General features: G+C 37.0%; 2 protein-coding genes and 1 pseudogene across 2 annotated transcripts in view; all 3 read left to right on the top strand.

Annotated features, from left to right (window-relative positions):
• The window catches only part of LOC107675899 (granzyme B(G,H)-like), a 4584-nt gene extending 3026 nt beyond the window's left edge, over positions 1-1558 (top strand). Inside the window, exon 5 of the mRNA XM_016470394.1 lies at positions 1511-1558. Within this exon, the coding sequence (XP_016325880.1) occupies positions 1511-1558 (48 nt within the window). The remainder of the gene's footprint in view (positions 1-1510) is intronic.
• A 281-nt stretch (positions 1559-1839) lies between these two features.
• Positions 1840-12519, top strand: LOC107675898 (granzyme B(G,H)-like). Its single transcript, XM_016470393.1, has 7 exons — positions 1840-1905; positions 1993-2143; positions 4996-5122; positions 5339-5590; positions 5701-5850; positions 12131-12277; positions 12361-12519. Exons 1-7 carry the CDS (start codon positions 1845-1847, stop codon positions 12517-12519), a joined length of 1047 nt encoding a protein of 348 aa, XP_016325879.1. The 5' UTR covers positions 1840-1844.
• Positions 12520-14062: 1543 nt separating this feature from the next.
• Positions 14063-22441, top strand: LOC107675896 (enteropeptidase-like; annotated as a pseudogene).
• The last annotated feature ends 813 nt before the right edge of the window (positions 22442-23254 follow it).

The raw sequence follows: 23254 nt of genomic DNA, 5'->3' as shown, positions 1-23254 counted from the left end.
CCTTTGGTTTGTGGAAAATCTCACTTCATTTGGTGATTTTAATGTCTGTAATTTACCTGAGCATCCTAATGTGTATACTAAGAGCATATCTCAAATGGATCCACAAAATAATCAAAAATGTTAAGTGACTTCATGAAAACTTCTTGAATATATTATTTCAGTAAAAGTATTACATTGCAAGCATCAATTCAAAGTGTCCTCATTGTCACAACCACATATAAGTATTACATGACGGACACATGTCAGTCACTTCACATGAGCAAGTAAGGCTCACATCTTGCCTACTTGATTAGGCAAAGAGTAAAAACTTCAAAACTGATTATAAAAAAAAGTTTAAAATAAACAGAGTAATTTAAAAACAGAGCTTCTAAAGCACAGATTTCCCCCCACCCCCACATTTTTTGGTCCTTAAAATGCTTTGGTGTAGAACTGAACTAGAACTAATTTCTATGCATCTCACCTCAATCTACTGTTGCTAATTCCAAAACATCATTTCAGAACTATAATAATATAACTCATGCAGTTATGAGAGAGAAGAAAGAGGGAGTGAGTAAGCATGTGTGAATTATTTGAATTTGCACAGCTTGACAGCATTACTAATAGTGAAGCCACATGTTTAACTACTTAAAGAATAGTGACGTTAACACTTCTCTTCTGAGTAGGCCTGATTCCTGCCAGCTATAGAAGAGTGGGCTGGCAGATATGTTGGGTGGTCAAGATTTTTTAATCAAAGTTTTTAAACTTTGATGCTATGTCTATAGCTTTACAAACAGGCAGATAGACAGACAGAGAGACAGACAGATAGATATATAGATGCCACTCACAAACCCACTGTGTGATTGAGAGCCTCTACTTTTCAAAGTCAGAAAAGCTAATAAAACTACAAAAAATATAGCACTTTTCTGGTGTTATTTTAATGATTGGGGCAGTATTCAGCCCTTCCCCAAAATTCTCATCAAATAGCCCATCTCAGATTGCTTTTAATGCAAAAATCGTTAAATAAATTAATATTAATGCTGTCTTTGTTTAGAAGTTCTGATTGGATAGGAAAGATATTTGGGTGGGCTCATGGCCAGATCCCATAGACAGATAGCTCAACCGCTCAGCTATCTATCTATGACATCTGGTCTTGTTTCTGAGAAATGTCATGTTTTCCAGTAGTGAAAAAAATGTATTGATGAAATAGCATGGGCAGAGCTGATAAGTTTCTGTGCGTGAGTCTGTGGGAGAGGGCAGGAGTAAGATCATTTTGTTTAAATCAGTGTAGTTAGATCAGTGTCTTTGTGGTGTTGGATTCTTTTGCTGTACTAGGGTGCAAAGCTCGTCGAAGTAACTGAAACAATTTGGCAAACTGGTAATGTGGTCAAGACCCTCCTGGACCCACTTTGGCCATGCAGTTACAGAAGAAGAAAAAAAAGCAGTTTAGGATGTCTGTCAGCTAATCAGAATCAATCATTTTAGAGCTGTTTTTTATTTTTTAAGAATGCTTAATTGCTATGTGCTGATTAAGGGGACTTACAACATCATGTCTTTCAGCCATCATTACTCCATGAACTAACAAGAAGGAAGGAGAAATCGGTCTGCATCAGGTTGTCCTTGTTTATTTAGTCTTTCTGGAAGGACATTAATACCTGTTATGACACTTCATAACAGTTGTATTATGAACTGTAAAATATTCAAATACCAAATTGCATGCATACATGCTTCATCCTTCGCATATCTTTTCATCACTGTGTTGCTTATGCTGCAAGAAAAGCATACCTCGTGAGCAACTCAACGTCTCCACCCACCTTTCAGGTATATTTATACAGTGTTTTGTCAGTAAGAGCTCACTGATTGTCTTCATGATGACCATTATCTCTCTGCTCCTGCTGGCCTCTCTGCTGCCACACCTGACCTTCACTGGTGAGACTGATTATATAACAGCATTTATTATGATGTTTAATTGGTATGTATCGAATAAACTGACTAACAGCACTATCTCTTTCTCAGCTCATGTGAATGTGGGAATAGTGAATGGCACAGAAGTAAAACCCCACTCCAGACCTTACATGGTTTCTCTTCAGAAGGACAAGACACATGTCTGTGGTGGATTCCTCATCTCTGATGAGTTTGTCTTGACTGCTGCACATTGCTGGAATGGGTAAGAGTTTTGTTTAGTCTGAACTGTGTTTCATGTGTTAAAATCATTTTGGCTGACATAACACACTTGCAGTGCAACCAGTGCTTAATTTGTAAATGAATATTTCCCGGAACAAAATCAGCAATTAAAAGCTGCTGTGACCGACATCGACCATACAACTTAAATTTTCCCGGAACATACAGTGACGTCACAAAACAGTGATAGCGCAACTATAAGAACATCATTCACAAAAAAAGAAAAAGATAAGGAACATCATTCACAAGTTTCTGAACGAACTTGTGTATTATTCCTTAACATATATACACGGCCTATGATTTTTTTATATGTGTAGCTGATATGATTATTATAAAATAATCAGGAAAGTAAGAAAGTAATGTAAAGTAAACAAATTAAATCACTTACATTGTCTAATCTTCAAGAAGAGCCCACAGTGCATTGAAACCCTTCTTGTCAACCTCCTCCCACCTGTGGACTTTGCTGCGTGTGTCAGTCGCATATCGGTGTCCTTTAGCAATCCAAGATCTAACGTACGTTTCTGGTTTAAATTTGCACAGTGGTGGTCCAACAAGGCATAGAAATAGCAGGGTTGAAATTGTCTTTATGTTAAGAGAGGCGCGGCTTGATGTGCATATCAAATTCATATTAGAGAAGCCCCGTTCGCATTCTGCGCTGGAGATGGGAATTGTATTGATGCACTTAAAAAGGTCGTTGAGTTCATTTGAGACCTGTTGTCCATTACTGTCCTTATACTCTCTGTAAGCACGCAATACAACTCTGGGAGTGTCGATTCGAAAACGCTCGCAAAGGGACTCAACTTCACTTTCCCCGAATAACGGCCCGGTGTTTTCAGGCCAGTATTGGGGGTACAGCACTTTCAGTTCATCAATCATCCTGCTGTATGAGTGAGTGACGTGACATGTGGCCAAGTATGGTTACCCATACTAGGAATTAGTGCTCTGCATTTAACCCATCCTTAGTGCACACAAACAGCAGTGAACACGCACACACCGTGAACTTGGAAGCAGTTCTCTTGTATTGCCCTCTGGCTTACTGCTGTGTGTCGCCCAGGCTGATCTGACATAGCATCAAACACTCGCATTTGTCGTACAATTGATTTGTGCGCATCAATTATCTCTTTTTTGCATTCACTTTTTTGGAGTTCAACTGATAGTTCTGAAAGTTCTTGAAGAGCGTCAAACATGAGTCCCAAATTGTTAATGAAAACATGAGAAGATATTCGCGTGATGAGACCAGTGTAGGTGCTCCGAGTCACACTGTCACGTGAGGCATCAGCAGCTGCTTCGCTGAAGTGCTTATAGAGAGCGGGGTAATTGTTCTACACAGCCTCGACAGTTCTGAAGCTTGATGCGACCCACCAAGTGTCTAGAATTCTCCAAATTTTGTGCAGCTGGATGTCTAGGCTTTCTGCACACTCTTTCAGCTCCATTCTATTTTTGTTTGATGTGTGATAGAGCTAGTAAAGTTTATTCATGAGGATTTTGAAATGATCAATTGCTCCAATTGCTTTGAGCGTATCACTCACAGCAAGCTCGAGTCTATGTGCTGTACAATGCCAGCCGGTGTCACCAGGGAACAGGGCCTGCATTCTAGCTACTACCCCACTTTTACGTCCAAACATCACTGAGGCTCCATCAGTTGTTATGGCAATCAGCTGCTTGTAGAGGAATTCCTTTGTAAAGTTGCATCTCTCTAGACTGGACAGTAGGCTGTGAACAATTCCCTCGGCACTTAAATCATCCAGTTCCACTAGATCAACAAATATATCAGCAGGCATGTCCATGTCTTGTAACTGCAGTCTCATGTAAATGATAACGGCACTTTTCTTGCTTAGACTTGTTGCCTCGTCAATAATAAGGCTAATTTTGGGGGCACTTTGCACAATTTTTTCGAACAATTTACATCATTTCAGTTGAGATGTGTTCCTGAATACTGGCGCATGCTACATTAGAATGTAAGATACGCCCCATATCGATGCCATTTAACTCCTGGCAGTCAATTTCGTGTTCGAATCCATGGGCAGGTCTATTGCATTTTGCCTCTTTGTACGGTGTTCGAAATACTCTAGCAGTCGTTTCGATCTGTTCAGACTGTGCGTTAACAACACTCCGTTTAAGTGTATTCTGACTGGCCTTCTGCAAAATGCCTTCTGCTGCCATATGTGATTTAGTACGAAGTACTTTTTTACGAAGTGACCGTTGCTGTTTTGTTTTACCTGGAGTCGTGGATGTCACCGCACAATTCACCCACTCAGATGCTAATTTCATCCCAACCGTTGGTCAGGTCCAAGCGACCCCACACTCTGACAGGTGCGACAGCCCAGTTTTTGATTTTGCATAATCAACCACGGATATACAACTTGTTTGTTCTTAAACTGTTCTTGAGACCAAATATCGTTCATTTGATCGATGGAATTTTTTGACACCGACAACGATGTTGATGCCTCTTCCATTAGGCCTATTTCTGACTGACTCGCTTTGCTTCTGTCCCTCGCTGTCCTCATCCAGGGCTGCGGTTCTATCTTCTTTCCTCATCTCTTTTCATCAGGCACACCATCAGCTTTGCTCGTGGTTGTAGATTTAAAAAATGAAAATATGTTTAACTGTCTCTTCGACATTTTGACAATAATAATTATTTCGTTAAGACAATATACCCTTCTCTCTTTCCGCACATGTTAATGCCGGATCGTTTAAAACAAATACCGGAACGCAAAACACGAAAATCTGACATTTTCCGGAACAGGATCCGACTCAAATTAAGCACTGAGTGCAACCATATATGTCATAAATGAGCAGCATCATGACTCAACCCAGCACAAAATGCTTTTTCAACAGAAATGAGATTCTGACAGTTGTGGTTGGTGCTCATGATTTAAGGAACAGTAAGAGTTCTGATCACATCGGAGTGAAGAACTGCATCCCACATGAGAACTCTGATCTGAATGACATCATGCTTTTAAGGGTAACCAACTGTAATGCTTTTAGTTATTCAAAATAGTGATCAGTACATATAAAACTAGTGATTCCTGATCAGATTCTAATCATCACTACCACAAATCACCTTGACCATCAGGGCTTCTGTACTAACCTCAAAATAGCAGTGTAATCAACTGCAGTTCGATCTTATAAAAGATTATTAAACCTCTTTATTAATAGTGGTTGTGTTTTTGAATTACAGCTACAGAGAAAACTCAACCTAAATAACTACGTTAAATGGATATCATTACCAAAGGTTGGGGAAGATGTCGAAGCAGATACTATCTGTAGCGTTGCGGGCTGGGGACAACTGCAGACTAACGGCCAAAACAGCAATCGTCTAATGGAGGCAAGCGTGTATATATTGAATAACAGAGAATGTGAAAAAAAATGGGGACCAATCTACTCAGTCTCAAAGATGATGTGCACACGTGGCCATGGTGGATCCTGCTTTGTACGTACAAAAGATGATTCACAGAATTGATTATGTTAATTTATGAACTGAGTGTCGACAGATACAGTATTTGGCATTTTAGTGATGTGCTGATCTGGGTTTCTTCACAGTATTCCTCAGGAGGTCCTTTGGTTTGTGGAGACACTGCAGTTGGCATCACAGCTTTTGGATATAGATTACAGTGCAATTCACCTCAGTATCCTAATGTGTACACTAAGATTTCACCATATCTTCAATGGATCAGCCGCATAATTAGAAATGTGAAGCGAGTTAAGTTCTTGAATTCCTCTGCATACACTGAAAAAAATAATATGCTATATGATTTACGTAAAAATATAGTGCATCATTTTTGCATCCCTCTTCTTAAGTAAATTTCACATGGAATTTTAAGCAGCGTTACTTAAAAATCTTTAGTTGGCAATGCTTAAATATTTGAGTATCCCAATGAATGGTTTTGCTCAAATTTATTAGCTGGTGTAACACAATATTTTAAGTAGATTTTACTAATAAATTTCTAAAGTCATTTCTACAATAAAAGTCTTGTTTACCCCATTATAAAATTTAAGCTCATTTAGATTGATAATTTTAAGTTTTTGTATTTTAAAATACCTAGGTACTGCTCAGTACTTAAAATGAGTTATACAATGAGTGGAAGACATAACTGGTGAATATTAAATGACTTCTTTATTTTCTTTTTTTTACAAATGCAACTTCAAAATCTCTTAAAACATTTTTGAAAATGACTAAAAATACAGATTACTGAACAACAGTAAACATTCTGTAACAAATAACTAAGCATCAACATGCTTTTTTCAATATTTGTGGTGTTGTATGCTTGTGTGTGTGTGGTATAGAGTGGAGTATGTTGTTTACATAATGTTTGTGGTGTTGTATGCTTGTGTGTGTGTGGTATAGAGTGGAGTATGTTGTTTACATAATGTTTGTGGTGTTGTATATATACAGTATATATATGTGTGTGTGTGTGTGTGTGTGTGTGTATGCCATTCTACAGAACTGGTGCAAATTCAGGCTTGTATGAGTTTTGAATTTTTCTTTTCAAATTTATTTGTAAATTTGTATTGCATTGCATGTGAAATGCATAAATTGAATGTGGGTACACTAGAATCTTTGTATGTTTTTCACAATTTCAGCAAATTTTAAAGTGCCCCTATTATGCTATTTGGAAGGTTCATAATTTGGTTTTTGGAGTCCACAACAACAGGTTTACATGCATACAAGGTCAAAAAAAAAAAGAAGTTTTTTTTTTATAATATGCATTTAATTTTACGTTATTTCTCATGTTGTTTACATAATGTTTGTGGTGTTGTATGCTTGTGTGTTTGAGTGCAGTGAAGTGCTGAGTATGTAATGTGTGGTGTTGTATGCTTGTTGACTTGCATGTGTGAGTTTTGCAATGTTCTGTGGCATTAAAAATGCATTAACAAGACACTTAAGTATTTAAATACCATAATTATCCAAAATCATGTGTGACCGTACGGTTGATATGTCTGTAAAGTACATCATATAACATATATATTGCCATACATCTATATATATTAAATATAATTTTTTAATTGCATGTGAAATGCATAAATTGAATGTGGGTACACTAGAATCTTTGTATGTTTTTCACAATTTCAGCAAATTTTAAAGTGCCCCTATTATGCTATTTGGAAGGTTCATAATTTGGTTTTTGGAGTCCACAACAACAGGTTTACATGCATACAAGGTCAAAAAAAAAAAGAAGTTTTTTTTTTATAATATGCATTTAATTTTACGTTATTTCTCAACGACTCTCAAATGGACCCTTTTCACAAGACTGTGATGATGCGTTTCAGCGGTCATCAGCATCGTAAATCCTCGAAAGTTTTATATATTTAGATTTTTTTTTTTAAATGTATGTACATTTATAACAATAAACTTTGTATTATATCACATTTGCATCAAATTATTTTACAAAAAATAGTTAACGCTAATGCGAGGGTGTTTCTATTGCAGCATCTATGGGAGGGACGGTAAATTTGACATTAGTCTCTGTCATTAGTCTGTCAATTTTTTTCCTTTTTTGAAAGTCATTTTTCTTTCGCTATTTGAGCAAAAAGGAATGCAAAAAAATATATCTGTGGTACTCTCCCATTCACTGCTCTCGAAGTTTACCCAACTATGACGACTTTTGCTGCTGAGAAATCTGTAAATGTGAAAAAGGTCTATGATTCGTTCGAAGATTCATCTTTCCAGACCCCTCCTTTGCATGAGGCTATTCTGCTCTGATTGGTCAGATGACCCAGTCTGTTGTGATTGGTCTACTGCGTACAATGCATGTCAGAACACCCATTCTATTATGACAATGATAGTGCTTCACTCTGTTCTAAATATAAATAATCAGAGGGGAAAAAGTTGTTTTACACTTATGTCAGTGAACCGGAACCACAGCTTAGTAAAGACCCAAACAATATGGTAATATGCGTTAGCCGAACCCAGCCATGGAGTACTGGTAAAGCACTGCAGTTTGTAAACCAACATATTGCTCCACCCTTTATCATGACTCCAAGTAATAAGAACTACAGACATTCTATATTAACGAACACATTTCTAGACAATAGCAGGCCCACAGCTGATTAGCAGAACTATAACGTGAGTTAGCCGGAGACCTACAGCTGCACTGAGTGTATACACAACACACAAAACTACATGTTTTGCATGCTCGACAGAACATTAAAGAAACAATTATTAATCATACTTACAGGTCGTTATTCGGAGGAGCAAGCTGGTCCAAACAAACTGGGCTCTGACCCATCTTTCAAAGACAACCGGTTTACGAATCCTGCATTGAACTCAACGGAGGTTGGGGAAGCAGCCGTAAGTGAAATGACAGGAACAAAACAAGAGGTTGTGATTATACTGCTGTGGTATCGTAGTAAAGATTCATTTTAACCACTGATTCTTCACAGCCTCATCCTTTGGAAGTGAATATAAAGTGAATCCACTTTCACAGTGCAGAGCACAGCATCTTCTCAACATTACGTTATCCACATGAATGAGCTACAGCGTTTGAGGGGGTTAAAGGGTTAGTTCACCTATATATATATATATATATATATATATAATGCACAGAAGCAGAAGTTATATAGTGATTACGGGCTTAAAGGGCACACTGAGCTTTCATTTGAGGGTATTTTCATCAAAATTAGAGGAAAGGTTAAGGAATTACAGATCTTTAATATGTACCTCCCCCCTTTTTCAAGGGACCATAAGTAATTGGACAAATGACTCAAAAGTTTTTCATGGACTGGCGTGGGCTATTCTTTCGTTATTTCTCAATTAAGCAGGTAAAAGGTCTGGAGTGTGCCATTTGCATTTGGAAGCTGTTGCTGTGAACCCACATCATGCAGTCAAAGGAGCTCTGCATGCAGGTGAAACCAGTTGTTAGGCTTCAAAAACAAAATAAATTCATCAGAGTTTGGTACATTCTGAGAAAAAAAAAAGAATGCACTGGTGAGCTCAGCGACATAAAAAAGGCATGGATGTCCACGGAGGACAACAGTGGTGGATGATCGGAGGATGGTAAAGAAAAACCCTTTCACAACATCCCGCCAAGAGAAGAACACTCTCCAGGAGGTAGCTGTGTCACTGTCAAAGTCTAAAATCAATAGAAGACTTAACGAGAGCAAATACAGAGGGTTCACCACAAGGTGCAAACAAGGCCAGATTAGACTTTGCCAAAATCTAAAAATCCAGACCACTTCTGGAAAAGCATTCTTTGGACAGCTGAAATTAAGATCAACCTGTACCAGAATGACGGGAAGAAAAACGTATGGAGAAGGCTTGGAACAGCTCATGACCCAAAGCCTACACCATCATCTGTGAAACATGGTGGAGCAGTGTGATGGCAAGAGCATGCATGGCTTCCAGTGGCACTGGGTTACTGGTGTTTAGTGATGATGTGACAGAAGATAGAAGCAGCCGGAAGAATTCTGAAGTGTATATGGATATAATGTCTGTCAAATGGACGATGACCCAAAACAAACAGCAAAAGCAACCCAGGTTTTGAACGTAAAAAAAGTGGAATATTCTGCAATGGCCAAGTCAATCACCGCTTCATAGTACAAATGGACAATGACCCAAAACATACAACAAAAACAACCCAGGAGTTTTTGAAGGTAAAAAAAGTGGAATATTCTGCAATGGCCAAGCCCATCTCCTGATCTCAACCCGATTGAGCATGCATTTCACTTGCTGAAGACAAAACTAAAGGCAAAAGACCCACAAACAAACAACAACTGAAGTCAGCTGCAGTAAAGGCCTGGAAAAGCATCACAAAGGAGGAAACCCAATCTCTGGTGATGTCCATGAATTCCAGACTTAAGGCAGTCATTGCCTGCAAAGGATTCTCAACAAAATATTAAAAATGAACGTTTTGTTTATGATTATATTTATTTGTCCAATTTGAGCCCCTGAAAATGGGGGGACTGTGTATAAAAATGGTTGTAATTTCTTAGCATGTATGTATGTATATATATATATATGTGTGTGTGTTTGTGTGTAGCCGTTCAGAAAGTACTTCAGAAAGTTTGGGATCAGTAGGATTTTTAAGGTTTTTTAATGGACTCTCTTATGCTCATCATTTGATCATTTATTTATTAAAAATACAGAAAAACTGTGATTTTGAGAAATATTATTGCAATTTAAAATGACAGTTTTCTATTTTAATATACTTTAAAATAGAATTTATTCCTGTAAAACAAAGCTGAATTTTCAGCATCATTACTCCAGTACTGTCTGACACAGAAGAGAAGAAATTGTTGAATAAAGTCATTATTTTTGTTTTCTTTGTGTACAAAAAGTATTCTCGTAGCTTTATCAAATTAACCCTTGATATCTCATGGACTATTTTATTGACGTCCTTCTGGGCCTTGAACGTGTCAGTTGTGTTGCTGTCTACGGAGGGTCAGAGCTAATATTCTAGTAATATGCATGGTAATAAGCAACTAGTTAAGAGACCCTAAAATAAAGTGTTATGTGCTTTATAAGTACTAATAAACAGCCAATATGTTATTAATAGTCATGCTAATAAGCAACTAGTTAATACTGAGAATTTGTTACTATACTAAACTGTTACCGAATTTTCATTTTTGAGTGATCTCTTTAAATGGTGATGGTAAAAACATGAATTGGAGTGAAGAGGATGCCATTTTATTTTTATCTTTACAGTTCACCAAAAAGTCCATTCAGGAAAAACTTGATAGTACAGTCTGCAATAATAGGAGGATGCGTAACGTTAAAGCCATTGTGTAAACAGGTCACATGATGCCTTTGTCCAGTCAATTACATTGATGCTTCACATATGCAAATAAGAACGTTAACCCAGGCTTTAGGAATTATGTTCAGTGTGAAATGCAAGCATTTAAACCCACAATTAATTGTTAAACTCAAGTAAAATATGAGCATTTTGAAAAGTGAAACCAAAAAACCCAGTTTACCCGGAGTTTAGAATGACCCAGAGTTCATTTTTCCAGAGTTATTTTAAATGTGAAAAGCCCAAAATCCAATTTTGATTAACTTTACGTTTTCACATCGCCTTCTATTTCATCTGTCAGTTTTAAGGTGCAAAGCACATTTTCATCATTCATATTTATGCTCATAATAATACATGCAGTAACACTTTACTTGAAGGGGTGTGCATAAGACTGACATGACACCTTCATAATCATGACATGACACATCATGAATATGAAGGAGGTTTTTATGCATGTTTATGACAACTGCCATTAAGTGTCATTCGCTCAGTTATGTAATTTTTAATGCAAATATGACATTATTTGACCTAACCCTACCCCTACCCTTACCCCTAACCATAGCCCATAACAAAGACATCTCAAACAATGTCATCTTTGCATTAAAAATTACATAACTGAGCGAATGACACTTAATGACAGTTGTCATAAACATGCATAAAAAACCTTCATATTCATGACATGTGTCATGTCATGATTATGTAGGTGTCATGTCATGATTATGAAGGTGTCATGTCAGTCTTATGCACACCCCTTCAAGTAAAGTGTAACCATACATGCTTAATTCTTATCGCCCAAACCATCTGTGGCTTAAATGTGTGACCGCAAGGATTAACAAGAACAATGCTCGCTCATGTTACAAGACTTTTTATTTTTTATTTTTAAAGAGTAGGTAGCTCAATGTCTCCGCCCACCTTTAAAGTATATTTATACAGTGTTTTGTCAGTAAGAGCTCACTGATTGTCTTCATCATGACCATCATCTTTCTGCTCCTGCTGGCCTCTCTGCTGCCACACCTGACCTTCACTGGTGAGACTGATTGTGTAAGAATTCTAAGAGTATTTCATTGGTATGTGCTGAATAAGCTCACTTATAACACTATCTCTCTCTCAGCTCATGTGAATGTGGGTATAATTTTATATAGCTGTGAATTACAGCTATATAAAAAGATAAATCTAAACAATCATGTTAACTCGATACCATTACCAACGAAAGGAGAAGATGTTACAGCAAATCGTTTCTGTAGTGTTACGGGCTGGGGAAGACACTGAGTACCCATCTAAAGGAGGCAAACGTGTTTATAGAAAATCATGCAGAGTGTCACCATAGATGGGGAAATGAGTACATAGACTCACAGATGATCTGTGTCTATGGCAGTGGTGGATCCTGCGAAGTACGTACAAAAGATGATTCACAGACTTTATGGTAATGTATGAACTGGTTTCACGAATGACATGCTGATCTGTGTTTCCTCAGTATGATTCAGGAGGTCCTCTGGTTTGTGGAAACACTGCAGTTGGTATCACATCTTTTGGTGACATTTCTCACTGTAATTCACCTGTGAAACCTAATGTGTATACCAAGATTTCAGCTTTTCTTTCATGGATCCAACAAACCATCAGAAATGTTAAGTGACTTCATGGAAAATAAAAAAAAGGGAAGAAAATGTTGTTTTCTTGAATTCTCCCATAAACCTTCTTTCAATAAAAGTATCACATGGCAAGCATCAATCAGTCGTAGTATCCTCATTGTCACCACATATAACTATAATATTACATGGGACACACATCCAAAGTCATTTCCCATTAGTTAACTTGGTTGCCATCCATATACATACACATACGTGTAGATGTATCTATCTATCTATCTATCTATGCGCCATGGCGAATTCATGTCCATTATACATGTAGGCATTTTTATATTTATGTAGCCTACACAATCATAATCTTTTACATTGTAATCCTTTAATTTTTAATATTTGGCATGTTTGTGTGCTGCTGCGTGTCTCTGTGTGTGTTAATAAGCAGAGTGTACGCACGTTGTGGTCCCGCCTATAGGTGCATATAATTAACGCACTCTTTAAATAACAAAAAAAAATTAAAAATACTGCGCCATTGACTTTAGACCTAAAGTCTAGGCCGCATTGCGCCAGGTGTATGATAGGGCCCAAAGTATGTGTTTCTCCAGTAGAGTATGTGTTTCAATTATCCAGCTACCGATGGCACACAGGCATGTGGTAACATAACCAGAAAGACCACCAGTGCACCAACATCTGCAAATGTTGGTTTTTAAATAAAGCAGTGTATAGTCTTATCACTTCTAGACCAATCCTCGACCAAAGGCTCTACTCTTCAGCACAATGGTAAAACCCTCAAAATGCAGCGATAACAGAAATCCTTTTAAAACCAAACATAACAGAACATTAAAGATTAACAATGCACCTCCTAATATAACCTTAGGCAAAATAACAGTAAATTTCAGCATTCACTTCTAGAGAAGCAAAGCATACTGGGAATTAGAAACTATATTGACAGAATGGTACACATACAAATCACATCTTAATTTGGGTTTTCTGAGCAACAAATGCATAGTATGCAAATAGTACAGATTACTATATTTTTACAATTAAAATCAACTAATTGTTTGTACATTAAGTCAACTAAAAAGTGCGAGATACGAGCCAACCAAGTATAGCATGTCACTTCTCAGACATTTCAAGACGCGACAAATGGTTTGGTTCAATCGACGAAAACAAGCGCCGATCATCACCAACATGGGTAATGTGCTGATCAGACAAAACCCGACCAACTGTTACTTTGGTTGGTGTCTTTTAATGCAGTGTGAATTGACCTTCAGAGATCTAACCACAGGTAGCGTTAGCCAGTTTGACTAAGCTCTTAAATGATTTCTCACACCTAACATAATTTACAAGAAATATTATCAATTACATCATACATGGGGGAGAATAGTCTACTTCCATTAAGACCACAAACCTAACACCTATCTTTTCCACCTCAGTGCAAAATGAAAGCCACATCAAGCTGTGATAGAGGAAGTATGAGTGCTACTGGGGGGCTAAACCAGCCCACTTTGCATTAAATACCACCATCAACACCAGTGAGATCTTCAGCACTCCTGAGAAACCTTCCAAGTACAGCATCATGATCATCTCCGTGCTTTTGGTAGTCACCATGCTACCATATCTGATTATTCCAGGTAAGAAAATGATGGAAAAGAACTGACTTCTCTTACATTATGTCTTCTACATTTATCATAAATATGGTATCTTAATGTTCATTTTATGCAATGTTAGCACTATGCTCTGTAAGTTGATCTGAAAGAACATTAGGTCAAGTCTACTTCTCACTTAACCAGCCTAAACTAATTTTTCTCTCTGTTAGCATCTGTGCAAGTGGGTATAGTGAACGGCACAGAAGCCAAACCTCATTCAAGACCCTACATGGTTTCGATTCAAAGAAATAAAAAACACATATGTGGTGGCTTCCTTGTGTCTGAACAGTTTGTCATGACAGCTGCACACTGCTTCCAAAAGTAAGTTTTTTTTTGGTCAGTTACAATTTCACTGTGAGTCAAAGAGAGTCCCATACTGCTGCAAAAAGGTCCTCACTTGATGTGACTTCTTTGGAAATGACACAACGTATAATAGTACCCAACCAAATGGGTCTGCGACTCCTACAGTCTCAAAAATAACGGTTCTTTATTGGCATTGATGGGAACCTTTATCATCCATGGAACATTTCCATTGCACAAAGGGTTCTTTAGATTATTAAAATGGTCTTCACACTAAGAAAAATGGCTCTTTTAAGAAGTGTTAACTGAAAGGTTCTTTGGGGAACTAAAAATGGCTCTTCAGTGGCATCACTTTTGGAATGCAGTGTAGGAAGTCCAACAAATATTGTTTTTACTTAAAGCAAAGTTTGTTTTCTTCTTCATCTTGACAGCGGAGAGAAGCTGGCAGTTGTGGTTGGAGCTCATGATTACACTCATGGCTCTGGTTGCATGGGTGTGAAATTCTACCACATCCACCCTGGGTATGAGCCTAAAAGTCTGCTAAATGACATCATGCTACTTCAGGTAAATGACTCAGCTAGGTTTTGCAGAGCAAACTGCAATAAAGCAATAGTGTTTTAATTCTACGCTAAACAAAATTTTGAGGAAAAGAAAAGTGAATGTCCTACACTCCCTTAGGCCTTGTTCACATTACACACAAATCTGATTTGGTTTCAAATCTGATATTAAGAACTGACTAGTGAGTTCATTTTGCAAATCATTAAATACTTTAATTCATACATTGTTTCCCATACTAACAAAGTGATAAAAAGCTACCAGAAACCTGATTGTTCAGACTGAGACACACTGTCAGTTTGAATTTGAATTGGATTTCACACCACATTTGGATGTGACTTGGATTGGGAATGTGGAAACATTATTGGTTTTGTCTTTTGTTTGTTGTAATTACAAGATTTAAGATTAGATATGCCACAAAATAAGATTTTTTTATCAACAAAGCCTTAGAGATCTGATCCTATATGCTGTAAACCGAACAATATTTACAATATTTAATTACTATTAATAATTTTGTACTGTTTTCATGTTTCAATTGTTTTAAAGCATATATATAACAATTGTAAAAATAGTAACATACCTAGTAATCCAATTATCCTCATAAGTAAACAAAATGTAAAAGCAAAAAAGTTGGTCATCCAATTTGTATACATTTTTGAAAATGATCCGCATTAATGGTTGAATTACTTGCTGTAGCTATGTGGAAAAGTCAAAAAGAGCAAGACCGTCAACTGGATCTCCATACCAAAGAAAGATAAGGACATCAAGGCCAAGGTCAAATGCAGTGTTGCAGGATGGGGGAAGAAAAACAACAGTGATACAGCAAGTGCTAAGCTTATGGAGGTGGACGTCACTATCATTGACAAAAAAAAATGTCAGAAGTACTGGGAAAAAGATTACTCCACCTCACGTATGGTTTGTGCAGGTGGTCGTGGAGGATTTTGCCAGGTACAAATCATATTCTGGACAAATCACAAATAGTGTGACAGTTCAATTTTATTCACGCCCTGCACTTTCATGACTTTTCTCAGGGGGATTCTGGAGGACCTTTGGTGTGCAATAATGTTGCAGTAGGTGTCATTTCATTCAATGAGAAAAACAACTGTGACTCACCTAATCGACCGAATGTCTACACCAAGATTTCCAAATTTCTAAAATGGATAAATGCTATTCTTGAAGGTGTGAAGTAAGAACCTGATCAATAAACTTCAACAATGCAGTCTGCTTATGTGTGTGAATTTTTCGAGCTCATTTCATAATTAATTAATTGAATAAATCTTGATTGATGTGACAAGCTCCAAAAGCTTTTCTGTGAAAAGATGGTGTCAACCGTTCTCAGCAGGCCTGGTTTCCTGTGGGGGCCGAGCTCATTGCATGTGGTCAGACACCCTGTGAGAAAGTCTAGTCTAGAGAAAGTCTAGTTTGCAGACACATATTAAAAAGAAATTGAGGCAAAGTCAAAGTCTACTCACCATAGATTTAAAAATAAATCAAGTTGTGAGCTAACAGTCCTAAGTGAATATGCATAAAATATTAAGTCTGTAAAAACTAATTGAAAAAAAAAAAACTGTTTCCCAAAACATTGTTCTCATATGCTATTGGTCAGGCAGCTCTGCCCAAACTAACACCATTGATTGACTATGATTATGACTTATGACTATGACATATGACTATGACTATGACTGACTGTTGCTATGCTAGGCTGGTCAGGGTTTTCAACCAAGTGAGCAATGTTTTTTTACAAACAGAACCACAGTGTTTGTACCTATCAGGAAAATCCACCTAAAAATGTACCATTTATAGAGTTTAATGGAAAATTCACCCAAAAATAAATGTCATCATTTACTGACCCTCATGACTTTATTTTTCTGTGGAAATTGTCTATACGATGGACATTGTCAGTGGGGTCCAGTGTTGATTTTGGACTGCATTGACTTTCATTGTATGGAAAAACACAGTTTTTAATATATCTTATTTTGTGTTCCACAGAAGAAATAAATACAGGTTTAGAATGGCATGAGGGTGAGTAAATGATGACAATTTTCATTTTTGGGTGAATTAACAGGAATCTTTGTTTTAACCTAATTTTCAGACGTTACATTTAATTAACAGAAGAAACATCCAGGAAATGCTGTGGTTTGCTGTGTAAAGGGAGGCTTGCCCTTTTACATTGAGTAGTTTAAAAGTCAGTGACACATTTTCAATGTTCCACAAGCACAATGACAGGCTTCACTGCGATTCTGTTCACCACAGCAGTGACCACACGGCACATCACCGGTATAGCTTCTTTCATTAGTAATTCTTAACCTTTACACATTGCATTTGTGCCGTTAAAGGGACTATCGTTTGAGTTTATAGTCATTTCTGTCTTTTTCTCAATAGTTGTGGTTGGAGATGACATAATCAATGGGAAAAAAAGCTTCAAAAAATTCCTTGCAAAACATGGTCTCAGTGCAGGACAATAAAAAAAACATGAATGTGGAGGATTTCTGATATATCCTCAATACGTGCTCACAGCTGCACACTGTGACAGCAGTGACCACACGGCACATCACCGGTATAGCTTCTTTCATTAGTAATTCTTAACCTTTACACATTGCATTTGTGCCGTTAAAGGGACTATCGTTTGAGTTTATAGTCATTTCTGTCTTTTTCTCAATAGTTGTGGTTGGAGATGACATAATCAATGGGAAAAAAAGCTTCAAAAAATTCCTTGCAAAACATGGTCTCAGTGCAGGACAATAAAAAAACATGAATGTGGAGGATTTCTGATATATCCTCAATACGTGCTCACAGCTGCACACTGCAAGGTAAGTCGTTCATTTTTGGAGCCATATTCATCACTAAATTAAATATCTAAGCTCTTGTTAAAAAAAAAAATCATATGACTTTGGACTGAGTAAATTATGTTTGGTGATTGAACAATTCATGAAAATGTGAGTTTGATTCCCTCCGCTTTATTACAATCCAGTGAAGAGATGACTGTCGTTCTTGGCGATCATAATATTTCTCCACAGAAAAATCTAAAAAGATTGAATGTGGTTCGCAAATTTATACCAAAAACATTTTCAAACTTTAAGATGGGTAATGACATCATGCTTCTAAAGGTAAAGAAACACCTGTTGGGTTATGATGAAATTTGCACAAGACGACGTGCACATTTAATAACTAAGTATTTATTTGCATTATCAGATTTCCAGGAAAGCAGTTTTGGGAGGAAAGACGGTGAAAATCCCACATCAACATTGCAGTGTTAAAAACAATACCCAGTGCTTGGTTGCTGGATGGGGTTCCACTAAAAAACATAAAGAAGTTAATGACCTTTTGGCCTTGAACGTATCAACTGTTGACATGCGCGACTGCAAAGAAGCATGGAAGAAATACAAAGAAAGCATCACACAACTTCCACCAAACATCATCTGTGCTGGAGGATATAAACAGAACGGAGGAGTGTGCTCGGTAAGAAACATACAAGATAGACTGGGGCAAGTTGTCACAATGTCTTAAGTGTATAAACTATAACGTTTTGAGACAATTAGGAAAGATAAAAAAGTGTGACAACTAGCCACAGACTCATCTTCATATAAACACAAATGTATTGTAGGTTTTTATTTTTTTTTGGACTAGGGATGTTTCATTGCTCTTCTATTAAACCCCTTCTTCACATATTTTCTTGCAGGGTGATTCTGGAGGCCCGTTAGTGTGCAATTCAGTGGAAGTGGGCATTGTTTCCTTCAACATAAAGGGGTGTAAATATCCTGATGTACCGATATTTCGAAAAATGCACGTTGGATCAAAGCAATGACGAAGAAAAAAGAAATTTAAGAGTTTTGTGTTCACAGCACTTGCAAATTATATTTAAATAAACAATACTGACCAAATAAAATTGTTTTGCTGATGACTTATCTCTGTATTTTCACAATGACCACTTCTGTGCATGCAGATTGTTGTTTATGAGAAAAATTGTCTCAAAATGTCCATGCTTTTGTGTACATAATGGGTTACAATAATGACGCTTTTATACATGGACCTAGTAAATCAGGGATGGATAGTATATCAGATGCCTGTGACTGAATTTGGGTTTGATATACACATTTGAAATGACATTTTCCATCAGAAGGGTACAAAAATGAGTCATTCTTCCAGCAAAAGGTCAGTAAAAGCAGGAGTTTAACATTCAGAATAGGTTGATTGTGAAAAATTTTTTCCTAATTGATTTTTTGATGATACTAAAATTTGGGAATCCAAATACAATTTAAAACTCACATTTTTGTGTTTTTATTTTCTAGCAAGAATATATACATATATGGGCCATTGTATAGTATTGGTCCAAAGTCAGAGTTGGAAACGTATTGAAAAAAAAAAAAGAATCAAAGAGATACCTTTAAAAACAACAATGGAAAAAAAATACAGACATTTTTTCAATAGTTTCATAAGTTGAAATATAGGGGTTAGGGTTTGTGACAGCCGCCCACCTGCCAATTTCAAGTACCCAATAAATTATGATTTTATATATATTAAGCTTACTAATATTTTAAATATGATTGTGGGTTTCAATAGATAATAGAAGGATCTTAGTAAATGCTTTCTAAATGTGTTTTTTGGTTGTGGGACAGCAGTTTGGACCAATTCTATACAATGGCCCATACAGCAACAGGGTCATAGTTGTAACTGAAAACTGTAAAGAAGGTCAAGACCACAAAGGGGCAGACCAAAAACTACCATATAAAGCAGTGATAAAGACATATGATGTGTTTGAAAGCAATGTTTCATTCTAGGTAGGGCTGCACGATTAATCGAATGCGATTGTCATGCACATTTTGTTAGTAATGCCGGTTCTGTAATTAGCAGGAAATCATCATCACGTGCTTTCAGATGGAGCAGAATTTACTACACATAGCCGTAGTTCACTGACAAGTTATGAAAAAAAAAATCGCAGACGATTTTATTGAGCGATTCTGAAATTGAAGAAATCGTTCACGATAATGAGAGCTGTTTGCATAGCTTCTCAGTGAACTACGGCTCTGTGAAGTAAATGCTGCTCCATCTGAAAGCATGTGAAAATACCACATTTAATAACATTTTTACTCCAAACTCACTTCATAACGTCAGTCGAGTGTTTGAAATAAATCCTTCTGTGAGATGATGTGGCTTCTTACACAGAATAAGGCACGCGACATATTTCATAGTATTTAAGCAGTGATAAAGGCATTGCATTATAAATATACTTTATTTTAATGAAATTTATAATAATAAGAACTCCGATAAACCGTATATTGCCGTAGTCGTGTGTTTATTAGTCACGTTGAATCAATGAAAGCAGTTGAATCTTCTGTTTATTCAGCTGCAGCGATAGGCATTTTCTGGGTTTCTTCTGTGAGATGTATTTAGAGTTTCAGCACGAGAGCGTCCTCTGGCCTTTGGATGGAGATTTACTGCTGATCACAGAACCGTGCTTCACTGAAAGATACGCATGACAATCGCAGCTTCTGTGGAATCGCGATCTCGATTCCATTTCGATTTATCGTGCAGCCCTAATTCTAGGTGATATTAAGCAAACATATCCAATAGTTTCACAACAAAAAACAAAACAAAGGATTTGTCCAAGTCTGGGACACCCTATTCATGAAAAGTGCCACATCCATTTGTGGTACATGTTCTGTGCTGTAAAAAATCTAGGAAAATTCTACTATAAAATTGAAAATAAGCCATGACAAAAAACAGGTTTGATCAAACCAAGAGAGGAATCACAGGATTCCATCATGAGTCTAGAGCAATGCTGCCAAAGAAATTAAACTGCACCAGAAAGACATCAGTTTTACCAAGATATGCTGGAGAAAATCTTGTATTCAGGAACAGCAAGATGTATTTGCAGCAAAGTTGCAAATTCTGCATCTTGCGCCATCACTGACTGTCAGGATGTATCTTGTGGTAGAGACCTATATAAATGACTGTGGTGGTCGCACCAGCAGCATCTTATCAAGATGAGTGCAGCATACGGCCTGTTGCTCTCAGTAACTTTGACAAGCTTGCTATTGACTGGTAAGCAAACTAATGCTTTACTGATTATAAAATGATAACTGAACTGTTTTCTGTTATCTCAAACATGCATCTTTGTTTGCTTAGGCACATTTGGAGCTGATATCATCAATGGCAAAAAAGCCAAGAAGAACTCCATGCTGTACATGGCATCAGTGCAGATTGATGGAAAACACAGATGTGGAGGATTCCTGATCCACCCGAGCTACGTGCTCACGGCCGCACACTGTGATAAAAGGTAAGCCTGTTGTTAACCTGGAATATGTTTGGTGTTCAACAAAACGGTTTAATAATATGCAATTATGTTATGAATAAAGTGGCAACATGACTGTGATCCTGGGCACCCACAACATCAGTCCAAAAGGAGCAAATCTGAAAAGATATACAGTGCAAAATAAACATAAGCGCCCATCCTTCAAAGACGCCAAAACTGGGAACGATATCATGCTCCTGAAGGTACAAAATTCATAAATAAATTTAAATGTATTATAAAATATAACAATATTAAGTTTATCATTAAATATAAATGTATAATTACTAACATTTTATTTTCAGTTTGATAATAATGCATTCATTTACATTTGAATAATACATAAAATAATTTGATTAAACATACCATTAATGGTAATCACAAAAATCACCTTTCTTATGTGAAATTTTAGCTGTCCAAGAAGCTGAAAAATGGCAAAGGTGTGAAAACCATCAAAATCTCGAGCAAGGACAAACCACTGAAGCCAAAAACCAAGTGCAAGGTTGCAGGATGGGGTCAAACTGAATAGGAAAATATGGTGAACGTTCTTCTGGCGACAGACGTGTCGACTATCAACTCCTCCATCTGCCAGACAATGTGGAAAAAATTGCGAGTGAAACTCCCCAACAATGTCCTGTGTGCTGGGGGTTTCGAGACTAAAAGTGGTGCTTGCCAGGTACGTCTAAATCAATATTTTGAAGAATGTTCATAATTTGTGAGTATATATTCTTTTGAGCTCAGTAAAAATGAGACTGTTAATTGATCTCAAACGCATTGTTATTTCAGGGTGATTCGGGTGGACCGCTGGTGTGCAGTGGGACAGCAGTGGGGATTGTCTCTTTCAACCTGTCACAAAACTGTGACTACCCAAATGTTCCCAATGTTTACACTGAAATTTCTAAATACAGAGCGTGGATCGAGGAAGTGATCAGAGGAGGTGCTTGATGCAATGAAAATGCATTTTACTCTCGTGCAGCCAAAGTCAGCTGTTATGGTGCCATGTGTATGCTAGCTGTCAAAATTTGTCAATAACACTTAGAAAAGAAAAGAACAACAAAAACTCAATAAGCAATGACTTTGCATTTTTCCTTTCTAAAGCGCCACTTCAGAGAGAGCGAAACCAGCTAGGGGGCTGTTTGATTCTCAACCACTGCTAAAGTTCACCACCATCACCACATCCGAAGTTACACAACTGTCTAGTTAAACAGAAATAGATGCAACACTGGGAAATTTTTTTTTTGAAAAGACACATGCCTTCAAAAATAATAAATGTACATTTTTGAGCTTCGTTTAAGAATTCCTGGAGACGCAAGCAATTGATTTGTCAAGGTGAATAAAAAGTCTTTATAGCAAATAACTTTTAGTCTCTTTTTTCAGTCAGTCAAAATAATGTTGTTGTTGCATGAAGCAAACAAGGTTGAAAAGGAACAGAAAAAAAAGAGAAGAAATTGCTCCAGAAAGAACGTCTGCCATTAGTTACTCTACAGCAGAAGTTCTCATTAGGGGTGATGCTTTTCTATTATGATCGATCTTTAAGATGTCCACAACCTACTTTTCAAATGAATCGTAGAGATTGTGATCTTTTATGTCCTATAAACATGTCCTGTTTATTTCTGTATGTAAATACATCCGCGCAGCTCTCTCGGAGCTGAACACGGACACGCAAAGTATATTTTGGGCTGCGGCTAACTTGACATACACACAAGAAAATGTGTCAAAATGCCCGACTTGGCGAGTATTCTTGTCAACACAAATAGGTTACGTCTTGGTGAACGTCAATAGCAGGGAGAAACAAAGATGTGTGTCAGTATATTAGATATGTGCATGCGTTAGGTCTTAAAGTGACAGTAGCCTAATAAACCTGCTGCTGTCTATATCATTAATGTTAATCAAAAAAGAAAAAAAAAAAAAGAAAAGAGAAAGAGAAAATCACTCGCTGCTCTTGATGGTATAATTTTTGTATCTTTTTTTTATAGAAATTAGTGTAGTCCTTAA

Source organism: Sinocyclocheilus anshuiensis, unplaced genomic scaffold, assembly GCF_001515605.1.
Source record: "Sinocyclocheilus anshuiensis isolate Anshui unplaced genomic scaffold, SAMN03320099.WGS_v1.1 scaffold2048, whole genome shotgun sequence".
Lineage (NCBI taxonomy): Eukaryota > Metazoa > Chordata > Actinopteri > Cypriniformes > Cyprinidae > Sinocyclocheilus > Sinocyclocheilus anshuiensis.
This window is presented reverse-complemented; position numbering and strand designations above follow the sequence as displayed.